At 42.5% G+C, this 17909-nt stretch overlaps 1 protein-coding gene across 6 annotated transcripts in view; it reads right to left on the bottom strand.

Annotated features, from left to right (window-relative positions):
* Positions 1–16989, bottom strand: part of LOC132839835 (putative leucine-rich repeat-containing protein DDB_G0290503) — a 19382-nt gene extending 2393 nt beyond the window's left edge. Inside the window, exons 1-23 of one of the 6 annotated variants that reach the window (XM_060861024.1) lie at positions 16838–16989; positions 16212–16243; positions 16069–16093; positions 15423–15491; positions 15197–15286; positions 14972–15061; positions 14352–14414; positions 13694–13783; positions 13252–13314; positions 13079–13132; positions 12780–12842; positions 11940–12011; positions 11788–11850; positions 10961–11050; positions 10087–10149; positions 8261–8323; positions 8088–8141; positions 7789–7851; positions 4973–5035; positions 3163–3225; positions 2990–3043; positions 2691–2753; positions 86–157 (exon numbers count right to left, since the gene is read on the bottom strand). In XM_060861024.1, coding sequence (XP_060717007.1) covers positions 86–157; positions 2691–2753; positions 2990–3043; positions 3163–3225; positions 4973–5035; positions 7789–7851; positions 8088–8141; positions 8261–8323; positions 10087–10149; positions 10961–11050; positions 11788–11850; positions 11940–12011; positions 12780–12842; positions 13079–13132; positions 13252–13314; positions 13694–13783; positions 14352–14414; positions 14972–15061; positions 15197–15286; positions 15423–15491; positions 16069–16093; positions 16212–16243; positions 16838–16910 — 1495 coding nt within the window. In that variant the 5' untranslated portion in view covers positions 16911–16989. The remainder of the gene's footprint in view (positions 1–85; positions 158–2690; positions 2754–2989; positions 3044–3162; positions 3226–4972; positions 5036–7788; positions 7852–8087; positions 8142–8260; positions 8324–10086; positions 10150–10960; positions 11051–11787; positions 11851–11939; positions 12012–12779; positions 12843–13078; positions 13133–13251; positions 13315–13693; positions 13784–14351; positions 14415–14971; positions 15062–15196; positions 15287–15422; positions 15492–16068; positions 16094–16211; positions 16244–16837) is intronic. The other 5 variants (XM_060861026.1, XM_060861025.1, XM_060861028.1 and 2 more) reach the window with 5 other exon arrangements.
* Positions 16990–17909: the final 920 nt, after the last annotated feature.

The raw sequence follows: 17909 nt of genomic DNA on the forward strand, positions 1-17909 counted from the left end.
TTGGGACAGAATCATGTCATACATCATAAACAAGAATTGAACATGAAACGAGCTGAAAATGATTTCATGAGGTAAAGATTCTCACTCTCTTTTGCCTTGAGTGTCTCATTCAGTGTCGCCAGATGATCACGCAGACGTTCATTCTCCTCTTTCACCCCTACAGGAAATGCAGAAGATAAAGGGTTAACAAACAAAAGCCTTGATATACAGTGTGTCTGAAAGTCAGGAACCAACAGAAACATGTTAAGTAACATCCACAAAATACGACTCTGCAGCAGTCGTGTGTACAGTGTAAGTCAGAAATCTTAAATAAAGTCATTTGAGAGTTTTTTCTTTTGCTTCAGCTGATCTTCTGTTTGGAAGAAAATTGTGTGAACAATATCACCTTTAGATACCTTCTGAATATAAACAGAACAGCCATGAGTGATTAAGATAAGATGGGGCTGAGAGATGTTGTTCCTAATAGATGCCAGCTTAGCTATCATCCTCCTTTCACCCAATTCTTCCACAGCGTCCAATGGGCTGCCCAGGACAGAGGTGGCTCTCTTAACCAGCTTGTTCATTCTCTTAATGTCCTGTGAAAAGAATTGCGGAGTCCACCATAGTATCGAAAAATGTCCTTAATAATGTCCTGCACACTCCAAAGGACCCTAGTCTTCTTGGAAGGTTTGTACAGAGCTTCATTGTTATCCAGCCAGTCCAGTCTATTGTTTAAGTGTCTTCCTGGTGTTCAAGTGCAGGTTTTTACACTCACACCATGCAATAAAATCATTCCTGTATTCTTGTTCATTTCACATCATTGTACACGTCAAACAATGGCTGTATCACCTGAGAACCTTCGGGTGGAAGTGATTTAACAGAAGTCTGAGGTGTACAGTGTAAAAAGGAACAGAAATAGCTCTGTGCACTGGGGAGCCATGGTGCTGCAGTCTACCACCTCAGACACACAGTCACTTTACCATACTGTGGTCTGATGGTGAGGTAGTTGATTGTCCATGCAACCACTTGATAATCCAACCCCTGACCACTCAAGCATCCCCTGCAGCAGTGCTGGCTGTATTGTGTTGACAGCACTGGAGAAGTCAAAGTATAGGACTCTTGCAGTGTACCCAGTGGTCTTCAGGTGAGTCAGTGCCCAGTGCAGCAGGTAGATCACTGTGTCCTCCACACTGATGCCAGGCTGATATGCAAACCACAGTGGGTCGAGCACTGTGCTCACTAAGGAGCGGAGGTGACAGATGATGATCCTCTATGGTCTTCATCGAGTAGGAGGTTAATGCAACAGGCCTGAAGTGGTTCAGCTCCCTGGGGTATGCAGTCTTTGGCACTTGAACCACACTGGAAGTTTTCTACTGGACTGGGACCTTATCCAGGCTTCAGCACAGTCCATGAGCAGTCTGGGGCTGTTGTTAAGAAAGGGGGTGGTGGTGAGAAAACAAAAATGAGTGAACAGGGGTGAAAGGTTGTGAAAGAATATGGGGGGGGGGGTTCAGTCAGGGGATGTGTAGTGAGGTGTGAGTGAGGTGTGAGGTGAAGTCACTCCAGACAAATGATGGGTGGTTGCTTATCTGGAGTAGGGTGGAAATGGACAACGCTGGGTGTGAGGAAATGGGAACAAAGTCCAATTCACTTACCCAGAGCTGATCACCACTTACTGATCCTTAACCACTCACCCTGGGTTTGTTATTCAAGAAACACCGTATATAATAAATATATAATAATAAGAAGATGAAAAAATAAGAATAATAAATAAATAAATGGAGAGCTCCTGAGAAACTAATGGGTCACCGTACACGCTGAGTTCAGCACAGACCTGATTGCTGATAAAGACCAGACCATACAGCTGACTGACACAACATTGGTTCAAAAGAAGGCATGACGTCTCCGGGTGGCTTCATTCACAACAATCCCATGAGACACTGTCTGGCCATGCAGATCAATCCCTGGCAGGGTGACCACCAGGCAAGGAGACTCCAACCAGGGGTAGAACAACAGGATTGACGAAGTAGCTCCGTAAGTAAAGACAATCAGGCTAGGAACTCGGAACACTGGGAGCTCGGAAGTGGCATAAATAGCTCGACAGAGAGAGAAAAATTGTTAGGTATGACTGTAATCTGATTATGGACAATGTAAATTATGTGCAAAGTGCAGACAGGGACTCCGGCAAGACTAGCTATGACATCATAACTAAAAGGCTAAAGCCAGAAGGCATGACAGACAGGAGGGATTCCTAGGATGTAGAGTGTCCCTCCACTCCACGGTCCGCAACTTGCGAGGTTGGTAAGCCGACAGCATCCAGACATCCCAGTTTACCAAACACTCTATGCGTATTAACCCTCCAGATCTGCTCCTTTACCTAAGAGAAACTATTCATAAAAAGCTATTTAGGAAGCAGACGGACGACGCTGTGTACCGAACAGTCCATTGGAGGTAGGGGAAAGAGGTAGGCTGTAGGTAGGCTGTATGCGTACCTTACATTTGTATACAGCAGGTCTAGTGTTTTATTGTCTCTGGTGTGGCATTGAACATATTGTGTGAATGTAGGAAGAGTGGAAGATAGACAGGCAGTCTCTGTATTTACTTGTCTAGTAAAAATCTATCTAATGATCTTCAACCAGTTAGAGCACACTGTCTGGGGATGGAGAGTGATGTAGCATGATGAAGTCTGGATGGAGAAACTGGTCTCTCACCTGCATTACTGTCTCTCAGGTCTGAAAGTTCCTTCTCCTTTTGCTTCAGCTGATCTTCAAGCTCTGTTTGGGAGAGAATCTTATGATAATCAAACCCATGACATTTACATACATCAGTAACTATACAAATATTTTACAAATGAACTCTAACTACATCATCAGGCACTTCCTATTTCCTGTCCAATTTCTCTGATATAAAAATAAAATGCAGCTAAACAAGTTATGGTCTGGTTTGGATCAAGTTGGATGTTTGTTTTGTGCTGTCTGAAAGAGTCTGGGTGGAGAAATTCGTCTCTCACCTCTGTTGTTGTGAGTCATATCTGAAATGTCCTTCTTCAGCTGATCTTCAAGCTCTGTTTAGGAGAAAACTGTCAAAATCACATGCATGTCTGTGTATACTGTATGTCCCACTGTGCTGGGATGGAGAGTGATGTAGCATGATGAAATCTGGGTGGAGAAACTGGTCTCTCACCTGCATTACTGTCTCTCAGGTCTGAAAGTTCCTTCTCCTTTTGCTTCAGCTGATCTTCAAGCTCTGTTTGGGAGAGAATCTTATGATAATCAAACCCATGACATTTACATACATCAGTAGATTCAGCCAGTAGATACAAATGTTTTATAAATTAATTCTATGTAGAAATTTTTTTTTCTTTGTTTATTGCGATGATGGTCATGGCTCCATCATTCCACATTTGCTGTCACACATCATCTTCCCAAACTTTTGTAACTGATTTCTGAACCCTTCACCACCTCCCACACCTCCTTCACCCCTCTCACTTGCTGCTGACTGCCACTTTAGTCCTTCTCTATTTGCCATTTTCCTACAGTACTGTATATGTTCAGGGTCCCCACCAGCCCTCATCTTTATTTACAACATTTGTCTCTATTATCTTGTGACAGAACAAGGACACTCCATTAGAGATCAGTGAGCACTAAAGAAGGACCACAAGCCAAATCACAGTCACCTCGAGCTGGAACAATATCACCTTCAGATAACATCTGAATATAAACACAACCTGCTGAACAGCCCTGAATGATTAAACCCTGGAACTGAACAATGACACTATGAGACAAACCCATGATATCTCCTGGTGGGATGATGATCACTGGAGACTGAGTTAATACTTTAAGGCAGATTGATGATCCCTCGTTACATATCAGTGTCACCTTGTTTCTTTGGAACAGATTAAGAATAGCTCAGGATAGGAAGATGATGCCTTAAGATAAGATGGAGACTGACTGATAGTTCTTTAGCCCTGAGGAACCTGACTGATGATTCCACAGATTTATTATCAGTGATACAGCAAAACTGACTGTTGCTACCAAACCACAAATCAATCCTACTAATCTCTAATGCACCTCTTCTCACCCCCATATCCAGGTGGCCTGGTGAGATGGATCACACACTACCCCACAGTATGTCAGGCTGAATGGCTGCACTTTGATCTGCAGCTGAACACCTCCAAGACCAAGGGCAGGATCTACTGTACAGATACCTGGGGCTGGAGCTGAATGATAAGCTAGACTGGACCATGAACATGGATACTCTCCTCAGGAAGGGACAGAGCCATCAATACTTCCTTAGAAGGCTCGCATCCTTCAACAGCTGCAATAAAATGCTTCACATCTACAAAACCGTAGTCGCTAGTATCTTTTTCTCTCCTGTGGTGTGCTGGGAAGGAAGCTGCAAAAAGAGAGATGTGGCACGACTGGACAGACAGATGATTAGAGCAGACTCTGTGGTTGGAACAGAGCTGGACTCACTGGTGACAGTAGCAGAGAGAAGGACTCTAGACAGACTGCTCTCCATCCTGGAAACACCCACCACCCTCTCCACAGCATATTCACCAGGCAGAGGAGTGTGTTCAGTGGCAGACTGCTGTCTCTGTCATGCTCTACTACAAGACTGAGGAACTCTTTGCCATTAGAGTGTACAACATCTCTTAAGTATGGCAGGGTGGAAACATAAGAACTGAGGAGTGACTCAGTATCTTAGTTTTTCATCTGTATTTACTTTCATTCATTCATTCATTCATCTTTTACCGCTTATCCGAACTACCTCGGGTCACGGGGAGCCTGTGCCTATCTCAGGCGTCATCGGGCATCAAGGCAGGATACACCCTGGACGGAGTGCCAACCCATCACAGGGCACACACACATTCTCTGTATTTACTTGTCTAGTAAAAATCTATTTAATGATCTTCAACCAGTTAGAGCACACTGTCTGGGGATGGAGAGTGATGTAGCATGATGAAATCTGGGTGGAGAAACTGGTCTCTCACCTGCATTACTGTGTCTCAGGTCTGAAAGTTCCTTCTCCTTTTGCTTCAGCTGATCTTCAAGCTCTGTTTGGGAGAGAATCTTATGATAATCAAACCCATGACATTTACATACATCAGTAGATTTACAAATGTTTTATAAATTAATTCTAGGTAGAAATTTTTTTCTTTGTTTATTGCGATGATGGTCACGGCTCCATCATTCCACATATGCTGTCACACATCATCTTCCCAAACCTTCTTAACTAATTTCTGAACCCTTCACCACCTCCCGCACCTCCTTCACCCCTCTCACTTGCTGCTGACTGCCACTTTAGTCCTTCTCTCTTTGCCATTTTCCTACAGTATATGTTCGGGGTCCCCACCAGCCCTCATCTTTATTTACAACATTTCCCTTCATTATTAAGAGAAGAAGTCCTGCAGATTTTCTTGTCCAGCAATCCCACCACCTGCCCCCTGGATCCTGTACCTGCACAAAGCTCCAGTCCATCTCTAGTCCAATGCTCTATACTAATGAAGCAGTAAAGGTGTTGTAACACACCTCTCAGAGATTTAACTGCTTTTTCAGAGAGAAGGATCTGTGGCAGTTGCGTGTCTCTGATGGTGTGTGGACACCAGAAAGTCTTCAGGAAAGTATAAAGCCAACAGAACTACTTTATGATCTCACTGAGGATTAAATCTGAATGTGTCGATTTTTTAGTTTTATTGAGTTAATCAATCTGCTGCTGTAGTGACACAATCTGCAATACTGCACAAACGCAAACACACACACACCTAAGGCAATACAGTGTATTATATTATAGTATCAGTAATGTCATCTTATGCATTGTATAACAGTGATGTGTGTGTGTGTGTGTGTGTGTGTGTGTGTGTGTGTAGAGTACAGGTTTTTACACTCACACCATGCAATAAAATCATTCCTGTATTCTTGTTCATTTCACATCATTGTACACGTCAAACAATGGCTGTATCACCTGAGAACCTTCGGGTGGAAGTGATTTAACAGAAGTCTGAGGTGTACAGTGTAAAAAGGAACAGAAATAGCTCTGTGCACTGGGGAGCCATGGTGCTGCAGTCTACCACCTCAGACACACAGTCTCTTTACCATACTGTGGTCTGATGGTGAGGTAGTTGATTGTCCATGCAACCACTTGATAATCCAACCCCTGACCACTCAAGCATCCCCTGCAGCAGTGCTGGCTGTATTGAGTTGACAGCACTGGAGAAGTCAAAGTATAGGACTCTCGCAGTGTACCCAGTGGTCTTCAGGTGAGTCAGTGCCCAGTGCAGCAGGTAGATCACTGTGTCCTCCACACTGATGCCAGGCTGATATGCAAACCACAGTGGGTCGAGCACTGTGCTCACTAAGGAACGGAGGTGACAGATGATGATCCAAGATGATGGTCTTCATCGAGTAGGAGGTTAATGCAACAGGCCTGAAGTGGGGGTATGCAGTCTTTGGCACTTGAACCACACTGGAAGTTTTCTACTGGACTGGGACCTTATCCAGGCTTCAGCACAGTCCATGAGCAGATTGGGGCTGTTGTTAAGAAAGGGGGTGGTGGTGAGAAAACAAAAATGAGTGAACAGGGGTGAAAGGTTGTGAAAGAATACCGTGTCAGTCAGGGGATATGTAGTGAGGTGTGAGTGAGGTGTGAGGTGAAGTCACTCCAGACAAATGATGGGTGGTTGCTTATCTGGAGTAGGGTGGAAATGGACAACGCTGGGTGTGAGGAAATGGGAACAAAGTCCAATTCACTTACCCAGAGCTGATCACCATTTACTGATCCTTAACCACTCACCCTGGGTTTGTTATTCGAGAAACACCGTATATAATAAATATATAATAATAAGAAGAAGAAAAAATAAGAATAATAAATAAATAAATGGAGAGCTCCTGAGGAACTAATGGGTCACCGTACACGCTGAGTTCAGCACAGACCTGATTGCTGATAAAGACCAGACCATACAGCTGACTGACACAACATTGGTTCAAAAGAAGGCATGACGTCTCCGGGTGGCTTCATTCACAACAATCCCATGAGACACTGTCTGGCCATGCAGATCAATCCCTGGCAGGGTGACCACCAGGCAAGGAGACTCCAACCAGGGGTAGAACAACAGGATTGACGAAGTAGCTCCGTAAGTAAAGACAATCAGGCTAGGAACTCGGAACACTGGGAGCTCGGAAGTGGCATAAATAGCTCAACAGAGAGAGAAAAATTGTTAGGTATGACTGTAATCTGATTATGGACAATGTAAATTATGTGCAAAGTGCAGACAGGGACTCCGGCAAGACTAGCTATGACATCATAACTAAAAGGCTAAAGCCAGAAGGCATGACAGACAGGAGGGATTCCTAGGATGTAGAGTGTCCCTCCACTCCACGGTCCGCAACTTGCGAGGTTGGTAAGCCGACAGCATCCAGACATCCCAGTTTACCAAACACTCTATGCGTATTAACCCTCCAGATCTGCTCCTTTACCTAAGAGAAACTATTCATAAAAAGCTATTTAGGAAGCAGACGGACGACGCTGTGTACCGAACAGTCCATTGGAGGTAGGGGAAAGAGGTAGGCTGTAGGTAGGCTGTATGCGTCCCTTACATTTGTATACAGCAGGTCTAGTGTTTTATTGTCTCTGGTGTGGCATTGAACATATTGTGTGAATGTAGGAAGAGTGGAAGATAGACAGGCAGTCTCTGTATTTACTTGTCTAGTAAAAATCTATCTAATGATCTTCAACCAGTTAGAGCACACTGTCTGGGGATGGAGAGTGATGTAGCATGATGAAGTCTGGATGGAGAAACTGGTCTCTCACCTGCATTACTGTCTCTCAGGTCTGAAAGTTCCTTCTCCTTTTGCTTCAGCTGATCTTCAAGCTCTGTTTGGGAGAGAATCTTATGATAATCAAACCCATGACATTTACATACATCAGTAACTATACAAATATTTTACAAATGAACTCTAACTACATCATCAGGCACTTCCTATTTCCTGTCCAATTTCTCTGATATAAAAATAAAATGCAGCTAAACAAGTTATGGTCTGGTTTGGATCAAGTTGGATGTTTGTTTTGTGCTGTCTGAAAGAGTCTGGGTGGAGAAATTCGTCTCTCACCTCTGTTGTTGTGTGTCATATCTGAAATGTCCTTCTTCAGCTGATCTTCAAGCTCTGTTTAGGAGAAAACTGTCAAAATCACATGCATGTCTGTGTATACTGTATGTCCCACTGTGCTGGGATGGAGAGTGATGTAGCATGATGAAATCTGGGTGGAGAAACTGGTCTCTCACTTGCATTACTGTCTCTCAGGTCTGAAAGTTCCTTCTCCTTTTGCTTCAGCTGATCTTCAAGCTCTGTTTGGGAGAGAATCTTATGATAATCAAACCCATGACATTTACATACATCAGTAGATTCAGCCAGTAGATACAAATGTTTTATAAATTAATTCTATGTAGAAATTTTTTTTTCTTTGTTTATTGCGATGATGGTCACGGCTCCATCATTCCACATTTGCTGTCACACATCATCTTCCCAAACTTTTGTAACTGATTTCTGAACCCTTCACCACCTCCCACACCTCCTTCACCCCTCTCACTTGCTGCTGACTGCCACTTTAGTCCTTCTCTATTTGCCATTTTCCTACAGTACTGTATATGTTCAGGGTCCCCAACAGCCCTCATCTTTATTTACAACATTTGTCTCTATTATCTTGTGACAGAACAAGGACACTCCATTAGAGATCAGTGAGCACTAAAGAAGGACCACAAGCCAAATCACAGTCACCTCGAGCTGGAACAATATCACCTTCAGATAACATCTGAATATAAACACAACCTGCTGAACAGCCCTGAATGATTAAACCCTGGAACTGAACAATGACACTATGAGACAAACCCATGATATCTCCTGGTGGGATGATGATCACTGGAGACTGAGTTAATACTTTAAGGCAGATTGATGATCCCTCGTTACATATCAGTGTCACCTTGTTTCTTTGGAACAGATTAAGAATAGCTCAGGATAGGAAGATGATGCCTTAAGATAAGATGGAGACTGACTGATAGTTCTTTAGCCCTGAGGAACCTGACTGATGATTCCACAGATTTATTATCAGTGATACAGCAAAACTGACTGTTGCTACCAAACCACAAATCAATCCTACTAATCTCTAATGCACCTCTTCACACCCCCATATCCAGGTGGCCTGGTGAGATGGATCACACACTACCCCACAGTATGTCAGGCTGAATGGCTGCACTTTGATCTGCAGCTGAACACCTCCAAGACCAAGGGCAGGATCTACTGTACAGATACCTGGGGCTGGAGCTGAATGATAAGCTAGACTGGACCATGAACATGGATACTCTCCTCAGGAAGGGACAGAGCCATCAATACTTCCTTAGAAGGCTCGCATCCTTCAACAGCTGCAATAAAATGCTTCACATCTACAAAACCGTAGTCGCTAGTATCTTTTTCTATCCTGTGGTGTGCTGGGAAGGAAGCTGCAAAAAGAGAGATGTGGCACGACTGGACAGACAGATGATTAGAGCAGACTCTGTGGTTGGAACAGAGCTGGACTCACTGGTGACAGTAGAAGAGAGAAGGACTCTAGACAGACTGCTCTCCATCCTGGAAACACCCACCACCCTCTCCACAGCATATTCACCAGGCAGAGGAGTGTGTTCAGTGGCAGACTGCTGTCTCTGTCATGCTCTACTACAAGACTGAGGAACTCTTTGCCATTAGAGTGTACAACATCTCTTAAGTATGGCAGGGTGGAAACATAAGAACTGAGGAGTGACTCAGTATCTTAGTTTTTCATCTGTATTTACTTTCATTCATTCATTCATTCATTCATTCATTCATTCATCTTCTACCACTTATCCGAACTACCTCGGGTCACGGGGAGCCTGTGCCTATCTCAGGCGTCATCGGGCATCAAGGCAGGATACACCCTGGACGGAGTGCCAACCCATCACAGGGCACACACACATTCTCTGTATTTACTTGTCTAGTAAAAATCTATTTAATGATCTTCAACCAGTTAGAGCACACTGTCTGGGGATGGAGAGTGATGTAGCATGATGAAATCTGGGTGGAGAAACTGGTCTCTCACCTGCATTACTGTGTCTCAGGTCTGAAAGTTCCTTCTCCTTTTGCTTCAGCTGATCTTCAAGCTCTGTTTGGGAGAGAATCGTATGATAATCAAACCCATGACATTTACATACATCAGTAGATTTACAAATGTTTTATAAATTAATTCTAGGTAGAAATTTTTTTCTTTGTTTATTGCGATGATGGTCACGGCTCCATCCTTCCACATATGCTGTCACACATCATCTTCCCAAACCTTCTTAACTAATTTCTGAACCCTTCACCACCTCCCGCACCTCCTTCACCCCTCTCACTTGCTGCTGACTGCCACTTTAGTCCTTCTCTCTTTGCCATTTTCCTACAGTATATGTTCGGGGTCCCCACCAGCCCTCATCTTTATTTACAACATTTTCCTTCATTATTAAGAGAAGAAGTCCTGCAGATTTTCTTGTCCGGCAATCCCACCACCTGCCCCCTGGATCCTGTACCTGCACAAAGCTCCAGTCCATCTCTAGTCCAATGCTCTATACTAATGAAGCAGTAAAGGTGTTGTAACACACCTCTCAGAGATTTAACTGCTTTTTCAGAGAGAAGGATCTGTGGCAGTTGCGTGTCTCTGATGGTGTGTGGACACCAGAAAGTCTTCAGGAAAGTATAAAGCCAACAGAACTACTTTATGATCTCACTGAGGATTAAATCTGAATGTGTCGATTTTTTAGTTTTATTGAGTTAATCAATCTGCTGCTGTAGTGACACAATCTGCAATACTGCACAAACGCAAACACACACACACCTAATGCAATACAGTGTATTATATTATTGTATTAGTAATGTCATCTTATGCATTGTATAACAGTGATGTGTGTGTGTGTGTGTGTGTGTGTGTGTAGATATACCGTTGCTGTTGTTTGTTGTTTGACACTTGATCAGGTTTTCATACACTGCCTCCAAATTAGCTCCTCTTTCTCTAAGCTCTGACAACAGGTCTGAAACAGTGAATTATGGGAAACATACACACTTTATTTCTGACACACAACTAACCAAACGGTTCTTGCAGTGACATCAGAATATCATGTGACACTGTCATCAAAGCACTTCTGTAAATCAAACTCTCAGAATGTCTCCAGAGCTCACTGTAGTTCTTAAGCTCTCCAGCAGGGGGAGTCCTGGCAGTGCTACAGGTGGTCATAGTGACTTGTCACTCTGGTGTTATTTCATGACACACATGCCCACTACACCTGACTCATGTCTGGTTTATTGCTCCAGTTTGTTGATCTAAAACTCTGTCCTTTTCTGTGTTCTGACCTTCACCTACTGTCAATTTGTTCAAGTCAAGCTAGAAAATTAATCAGATTCCAGCAGACCTGCACTTTGGATTTGTTTACCTGCTGCAGATGGAACCACAGACACTGGAATCATCTGCTATTGTTCTCCACCTAAGAATCTGGAGCATTTACCGATATTGTATGTTCTAACGCTGAGTCTGTTCTAACCATGAGAGTGTATTAACTCCTGGACGTATTCGAATCCCAAGCGTGTTCTAACACTGAGTGTCTTCTAACAGTGAGAGTGTTCAGATCAGAAACAGACTGCTGCTGATGCTCAGGATGGATCATGAGTAGGATTGAGAACAGATCTACTACTCGCTATGTTCTCATCCAAAAAGAACAGGCTAAGAACAATGGAGCATGATGGAGTCTGGGTAGAAAAACTGATCTCTCACCAGCATTCTTCTCATTCAGATCTGAAAGTTCCTTCTCCTTTTGCTTCAGCTGATCTTCAAGCTCTGTTTGGGACAGAATCATGTCATACATCATAAACAAGAATTGAACATGAAACGAGCTGAAAATGATTTCATGAGGTAAAGATTCTCACTCTCTTTTGCCTTGAGTGTCTCATTCAGTGTCGCCAGATGATCACGTAGACGTTCATTCTCCTCTTTCACCCCTACAGGAAATGCAGAAGATAAAGGGTTAACAAACAAAAGCCTTGATATACAGTGTGTCTGAAAGTCAGGAACCAACAGAAACATGTTAAGTAACATCCACAAAATACGACTCTGCAGCAGTCGTGTGTACAGTGTAAGTCAGCTTCAGCTGATCTTCTGTTTGGAAGAAAACTGTGTGAGATTCAAATACAAGTCTCCTTCTGATGGATCTCTGTTATCTTGTGACAGAACAAGGACACTCCATTAGAGATCAGTGAGCACTGAAGAAGGACCACAAGCCAAATAACAGGCCTCTCAAGCTGGAACAATATCACCTTCAGATAACATCTGAATATAAACACAACCTGCTGAACAGCCCTGAATGATTAAACCCTGGAACTGAACAATGACACTATGAGACAAACCCATGATATCTCCTGGTGGGATGATGATCACTGGAGACTGAGTTAATACTTTAAGGCAGTTTGATGATCCCTCGTTACATATCAGTGTCACCTTGTTACTTTGGAACAGATTAAGAATAGCTCAGGATAGGAAGATGATGCCTTAAGATAAGATGGAGACTGACTGATAGTTCTTTAGCCCTGAGGAACCTGACTGATGATTCCACAGATTTATTATCAGTGATACAGCAAAACTGACTGTTGCTACCAAACCACAAATCAATCCTACTAATCCCAAAAGTTCTCAACCAGTTAGAGCACACTGTATGGGGATGGAGAGTGATGTAGCATGATGAAGTCTGGATGGAGAAACTGGTCTCTCACCTGCATTACTGTCTCTCAGGTCTGAAAGTTCCTTCTCCTTTTGCTTCAGCTGATCTTCAAGCTCTGTTTGTGAGAGAATCTTATGATAATCAAACCCATGACATTTACATACATCAGTAACTATACAAATATTTTACAAATGAACTCTAACTACATCATCAGGCACTTCCTATTTCCTGTCCAATTTCTCTGATATAAAAATAAAATGCAGCTAAACAAGTTATGGTCTGGTTTGGATCAAGTTGGATGTTTGTTTTGTGCTGTCTGAAAGAGTCTGGGTGGAGAAATTCGTCTCTCACCTCTGTTGTTGTGTGTCATATCTGAAATGTCCTTCTTCAGCTGATCTTCAAGCTCTGTTTAGGAGAAAACTGTCAAAATCACATGCATGTCTGTGTATACTGTATGTCCCACTGTGCTGGGATGGAGAGTGATGTAGCATGATGAAATCTGGGTGGAGAAACTGGTCTCTTACTTGCATTACTGTCTCTCAGGTCTGAAAGTTCCTTCTCCTTTTGCTTCAGCTGATCTACAAGCTCTGTTTGGGAGAGAATCTTATGATAATCAAACCCATGACGTTTACATACATCAGTAGATTCAGCCAGTAGATACAAATGTTTTATAAATTAATTCTATGTAGAAATTTTTTTTTCTTTGTTTATTGCGATGATGGTCACGGCTCCATCATTCCACATTTGCTGTCACACATCATCTTCCCAAACCTTCTTAACTAATTTCTGAACCCTTCACCACCTCCCACACCTCCTTCACCCCTCTCACTTGCTGCTGACTGCCACTTTAGTCCTTCTCTCTTTGCCATTTTCCTACAGTATATGTCAGAGTCCAGTCCATCTCTAGTCCAATAGTGCATGTGTGTGAGTGAGTGTGTGTGTGTGTGTGTGTGTGTGTAGATATACCGTTGCTGTTGTTTGTTGTTTGACACTTGATCAGGTTTTCATACACTGCCTCCAAATTAGCTCCTCTTTCTCTCAGATCTGACAACAGGTCTGAAACAGTGAATTATGGGAAACATACACACTTTATTTCTGACACACAACTAACCAAACGGTTCTTGCAGTGACATCACAATATCATGTGGCACTGTCATCAAAGCACTTCTGTAAATCAAACTCTCAGAATGTCTCCAGAGCTCACTGTAGTTCTTAAGCTCTCCAGCAGGGGGAGTCCTGGCAGTGCTACAGGTGGTCATAGTGACTTGTCACTCTGGTGTTATTTCATGACACACATGCCCACTACACCTGACTCATGTCTGGTTTATTGCTCCAGTTTGTTGATCTAAAACTCTGTCCTTTTCTGTGTTCTGACCTTCACCTACTGTCAATTTGTTCAAGTCAAGCTAGAAAATTAATCAGATTCCAGCAGACCTGCACTTTGGATTTGTTTGGACCTGCACTGGGGATGACTGTGTTGTGATCATCTTATGTCTTATTATTGCTACTGGGATGCTAGCAATCTATCTATTTATCTAAAGTTCTCAACCAGTTAGAGCACACTGTGCTGGGATGGAGAGTGATGTAGCATGATGAAGTCTGGATGGAGAAACTGGTCTCTCACCTGCATTACTGTCTCTCAGGTCTGAAAGTTCCTTCTCCTTTTGCTTCAGCTGATCTTCAAGCTCTGTTTGGGAGAGAATCTTATGATAATCATTATTTAATCTTTATTTAATCTTTATTTACAACATTTTCCTTCATTATTAAGAGAAGAAGTCCTGCAGATTTTCTTGTCCAGCAATCCCACCACCTGCCCCCTGGATCCTGTACCTGCACAAAGCTCCAGTCCATCTCTAGTCCAATGCTCTATACTAATGAAGCAGTAAAGGTGTTGTAACACACCTCTCAGAGATTTAACTGCTTTTTCAGAGAGAAGGATCTGTGGCAGTTGCGTGTCTCTGATGGTGTGTGGACACCAGAAAGTCTTCAGGAAAGTATAAAGCCAACAGAACTACTTTATGATCTCACTGAGGATTAAATCTGAATGTGTCGATTTTTTAGTTTTATTGAGTTAATCAATCTGCTGCTGTAGTGACACAATCTGCAATACTGCACAAACGCAAACACACACACACCTAAGGCAATACAATGTATTATATTATTGTATCAGTAATGTCATCTTATGCATTGTATAACAGTGATGTGTGTGTGTGTGTGTGTGTGTGTGTGTGTGTGTAGATATACCGTTGCTGTTGTTTGTTGTTTGACACTTGATCAGGTTTTCATACACTGCCTCCAAATTAGCTCCTCTTTCTCTCAGATCTGACAACAGGTCTGAAACAGTGAATTATGGGTAACATACACACTTTATTTCTGACACACAACTAACCAAACATGCACATTGAGGCCACTCCAACTGTTGGTTATGTTCACATTAATATGAAAAGTAAAAGATGATATGATTTCCACCTGCAATCTGAAGTAAGAATGCCTGAGAGGTGTTTAAATGCAAGGCTTTGATCAGCATAATCTGTTCCTTAAGACCAGACAGCTCCTTCTCTGGAGAACAGAACATCAGTCTGATTACATCAAACACACTTAAAAAAGACAAAAGTCTCAAACAAAAGAAAGATGTTCATGTCTGTTCAAAAACTTTAAAAAAGCAGGAAAATAAACATCATGATAAAGAACTCACCGATGTTAAAGCTATACTCAATTTTATCCATCAGTCTTTGGTTGCAGCTGCTCAGTTCGGTTTGCATACCTGCAAGAGAACAGTACAAGTACACAAGTGCTGAGATAACTGCCCCCATCCTAACCAAATATCCCCTCCCCTGACCTCAAGTAACCTCCCTGAGATGACCTTACCTCCCCAACCTGAAATACCCTCCCCAACCTGACCTAACTTCTTAACCTTACTTAACCTCCCCAAACTGACCTAATCTCCCCAACCTGAAATACCCTCCCCAACCTGACCTTTCAACCAGACCTAACCTCCCCCAACCTGAAATACCATCCCACAACCTGACCTAACATTTCTGACCTGAAATACCCCACAAATTGTCCAATTGCCACCAACCCTCCCGATCTGATCTAACCTCGGGCAAGCTGATCTGACCTCCACCTCCCCAAACCTGACCTAAGTGCCCTAAACCTGTCCTAAGTGCCCTTGATCTGACTGAACCACACATCAGTGAACACCAATTAAATGAAACCATGAAATAAACACCTAGAGTGTTAACCTGTCTAATATATGTTACTATGTCAACAACCTTTGTTTACTCGTTTTCTAGTGTCACGGTATCAGCTGATGATTTTGAGTTAAAGAGTTTTGTACTCACCCTCACAAATAGTTCTAAATGTACTCTGATGACGGAGAGAAAAAACAGAAATAGAAACAGAATGAATGAGGTGTTTACTGTGAGCTTTAGTTTTTGTTTTATGTGTAGAATGAAGTGTGCTTTGCTGATTAGTGAAATTTTACCTCAGAATCATTATCAGGCTCATCTACAGGTACTGAAACAAACAAACAAACATCTTTTATATGCTGTGACTTTCCCAAGATAAGTTTTTTGTACAGGGAGTCGCTGACAGTGCAGCGCTCAAACAATAAATCTTTACTAATTTTCAGTAACGGTGAAGAGAAGCAGCATTAAATAACTGATTAGATGAAGACCTGAGGATTAATTAATGAAAGAATGCTGTAAAATGTCTGACATCAAAGTAATATAACTGTAATATTATGATTATTATTATATTATGTAATAATATTAATCAATTCTTTCACCACAGTTTAAAAAAAGCTCCTGTATAATTTTATCCCAAAGAAACAAAACACAAGATCACACAGAAGTTTATACAGAAAAACATCTAACTTTTCAATTCTTTGGTTTTACATGAAACTGCTGCATTTTACACTTTAAAAACCTTCAACTAAAATATCAATAGTATCAGTAAAATGTGTGAGAAAAGCACAAACCTCATCGCCGAACAGATAAGAAGTTACAGAGCACATGAAACAAACACAGTTTAACAAACAGTAGTGCAGCAGGTTGGTTCTAGGTTCAATGTGTGGTTCTTATTTAGAAGGTGTGTAAGAAGAGAACTTACCGCTGCGAGACAGTGTAGTGAGAGGAGTGAAGGAGAGAAGAAGAGAGAAGAACAGAAGCTGAATCCACGCCATCGCTCTAACCAACTGTCACGGTCACTTCATCTGTTTATATATCCTCACTCACCACACACACACACTCAGTCACCACACGCATACACACACACACTCACCACACACACATGTACACACACTCTCTCTTTCTCTCTCACACACACACGAACACACAATCTTTCTCTCTCTCTCTCTCTCTTTCTCTCTCTCTCACACACACACACACACACACACCCACACAAACACACACAGCTGTATAACCCCAAATTTTCACCTCAGCTGCCAAAAGGAAATATTTTTCATGTTGTATATGTAATAAATATCGGTGATGATAGAGCAGCAGTGATGAAGGTGATGATCGAGCAGCAGTGATGATGATGAAGATGATGATAGCACAGAAGTGATGATGAAGGTGATGATAGAGCAGCAGTGATGATGAAGGTGATGATAGAGCAGCAGTGATGAAGGTGATGATCGAGCAGCAGTGATGATGATGAAGATGATGATAGCACAGAAGTGATGATGAAGGTGATGATAGAGCAGCAGTGATGATGAAGGTGATGATAGAGCAGCAGTGATGAAGGAGATGATAGAGCAGCAGTGTTGATTAAGGTGATGATAGAGCAGCAGTGATGATGGTGATGATAGAGCAGCAGTAATGAAGGTGATGATAGAGCAGCAGTGATGAAGGTGATGATAGAGCAGCAGTGATGCTGATGAAGATGATGATAGCGCAGAAGTGATGATGAAGGTGATGATAGAAGAGCAGTGATGAAGGTGATGATAGAGCAGCAGTGATGAATGTGATGATAGAGCAGCAGTGATTAAGGTGATGATAGAGCAGCAGTGATGATGAAGGTGATGATAGAGCAGCAGTGATGAAGGCGATGATAGAGCAGCAGTGATTAAGGTGATGATAGAGCAGCAGTGATGATGAAGCTGATGATAGAGCAGCAGTGATGAAGGTGATGATTAGAGCAGCAGTGATGAAGGTGATTATAGAGCAGCAATGATGATGAA

Source organism: Tachysurus vachellii, chromosome 24 (assembly GCF_030014155.1).
Source record: "Tachysurus vachellii isolate PV-2020 chromosome 24, HZAU_Pvac_v1, whole genome shotgun sequence".
Classification (NCBI taxonomy): domain Eukaryota; kingdom Metazoa; phylum Chordata; class Actinopteri; order Siluriformes; family Bagridae; genus Tachysurus; species Tachysurus vachellii.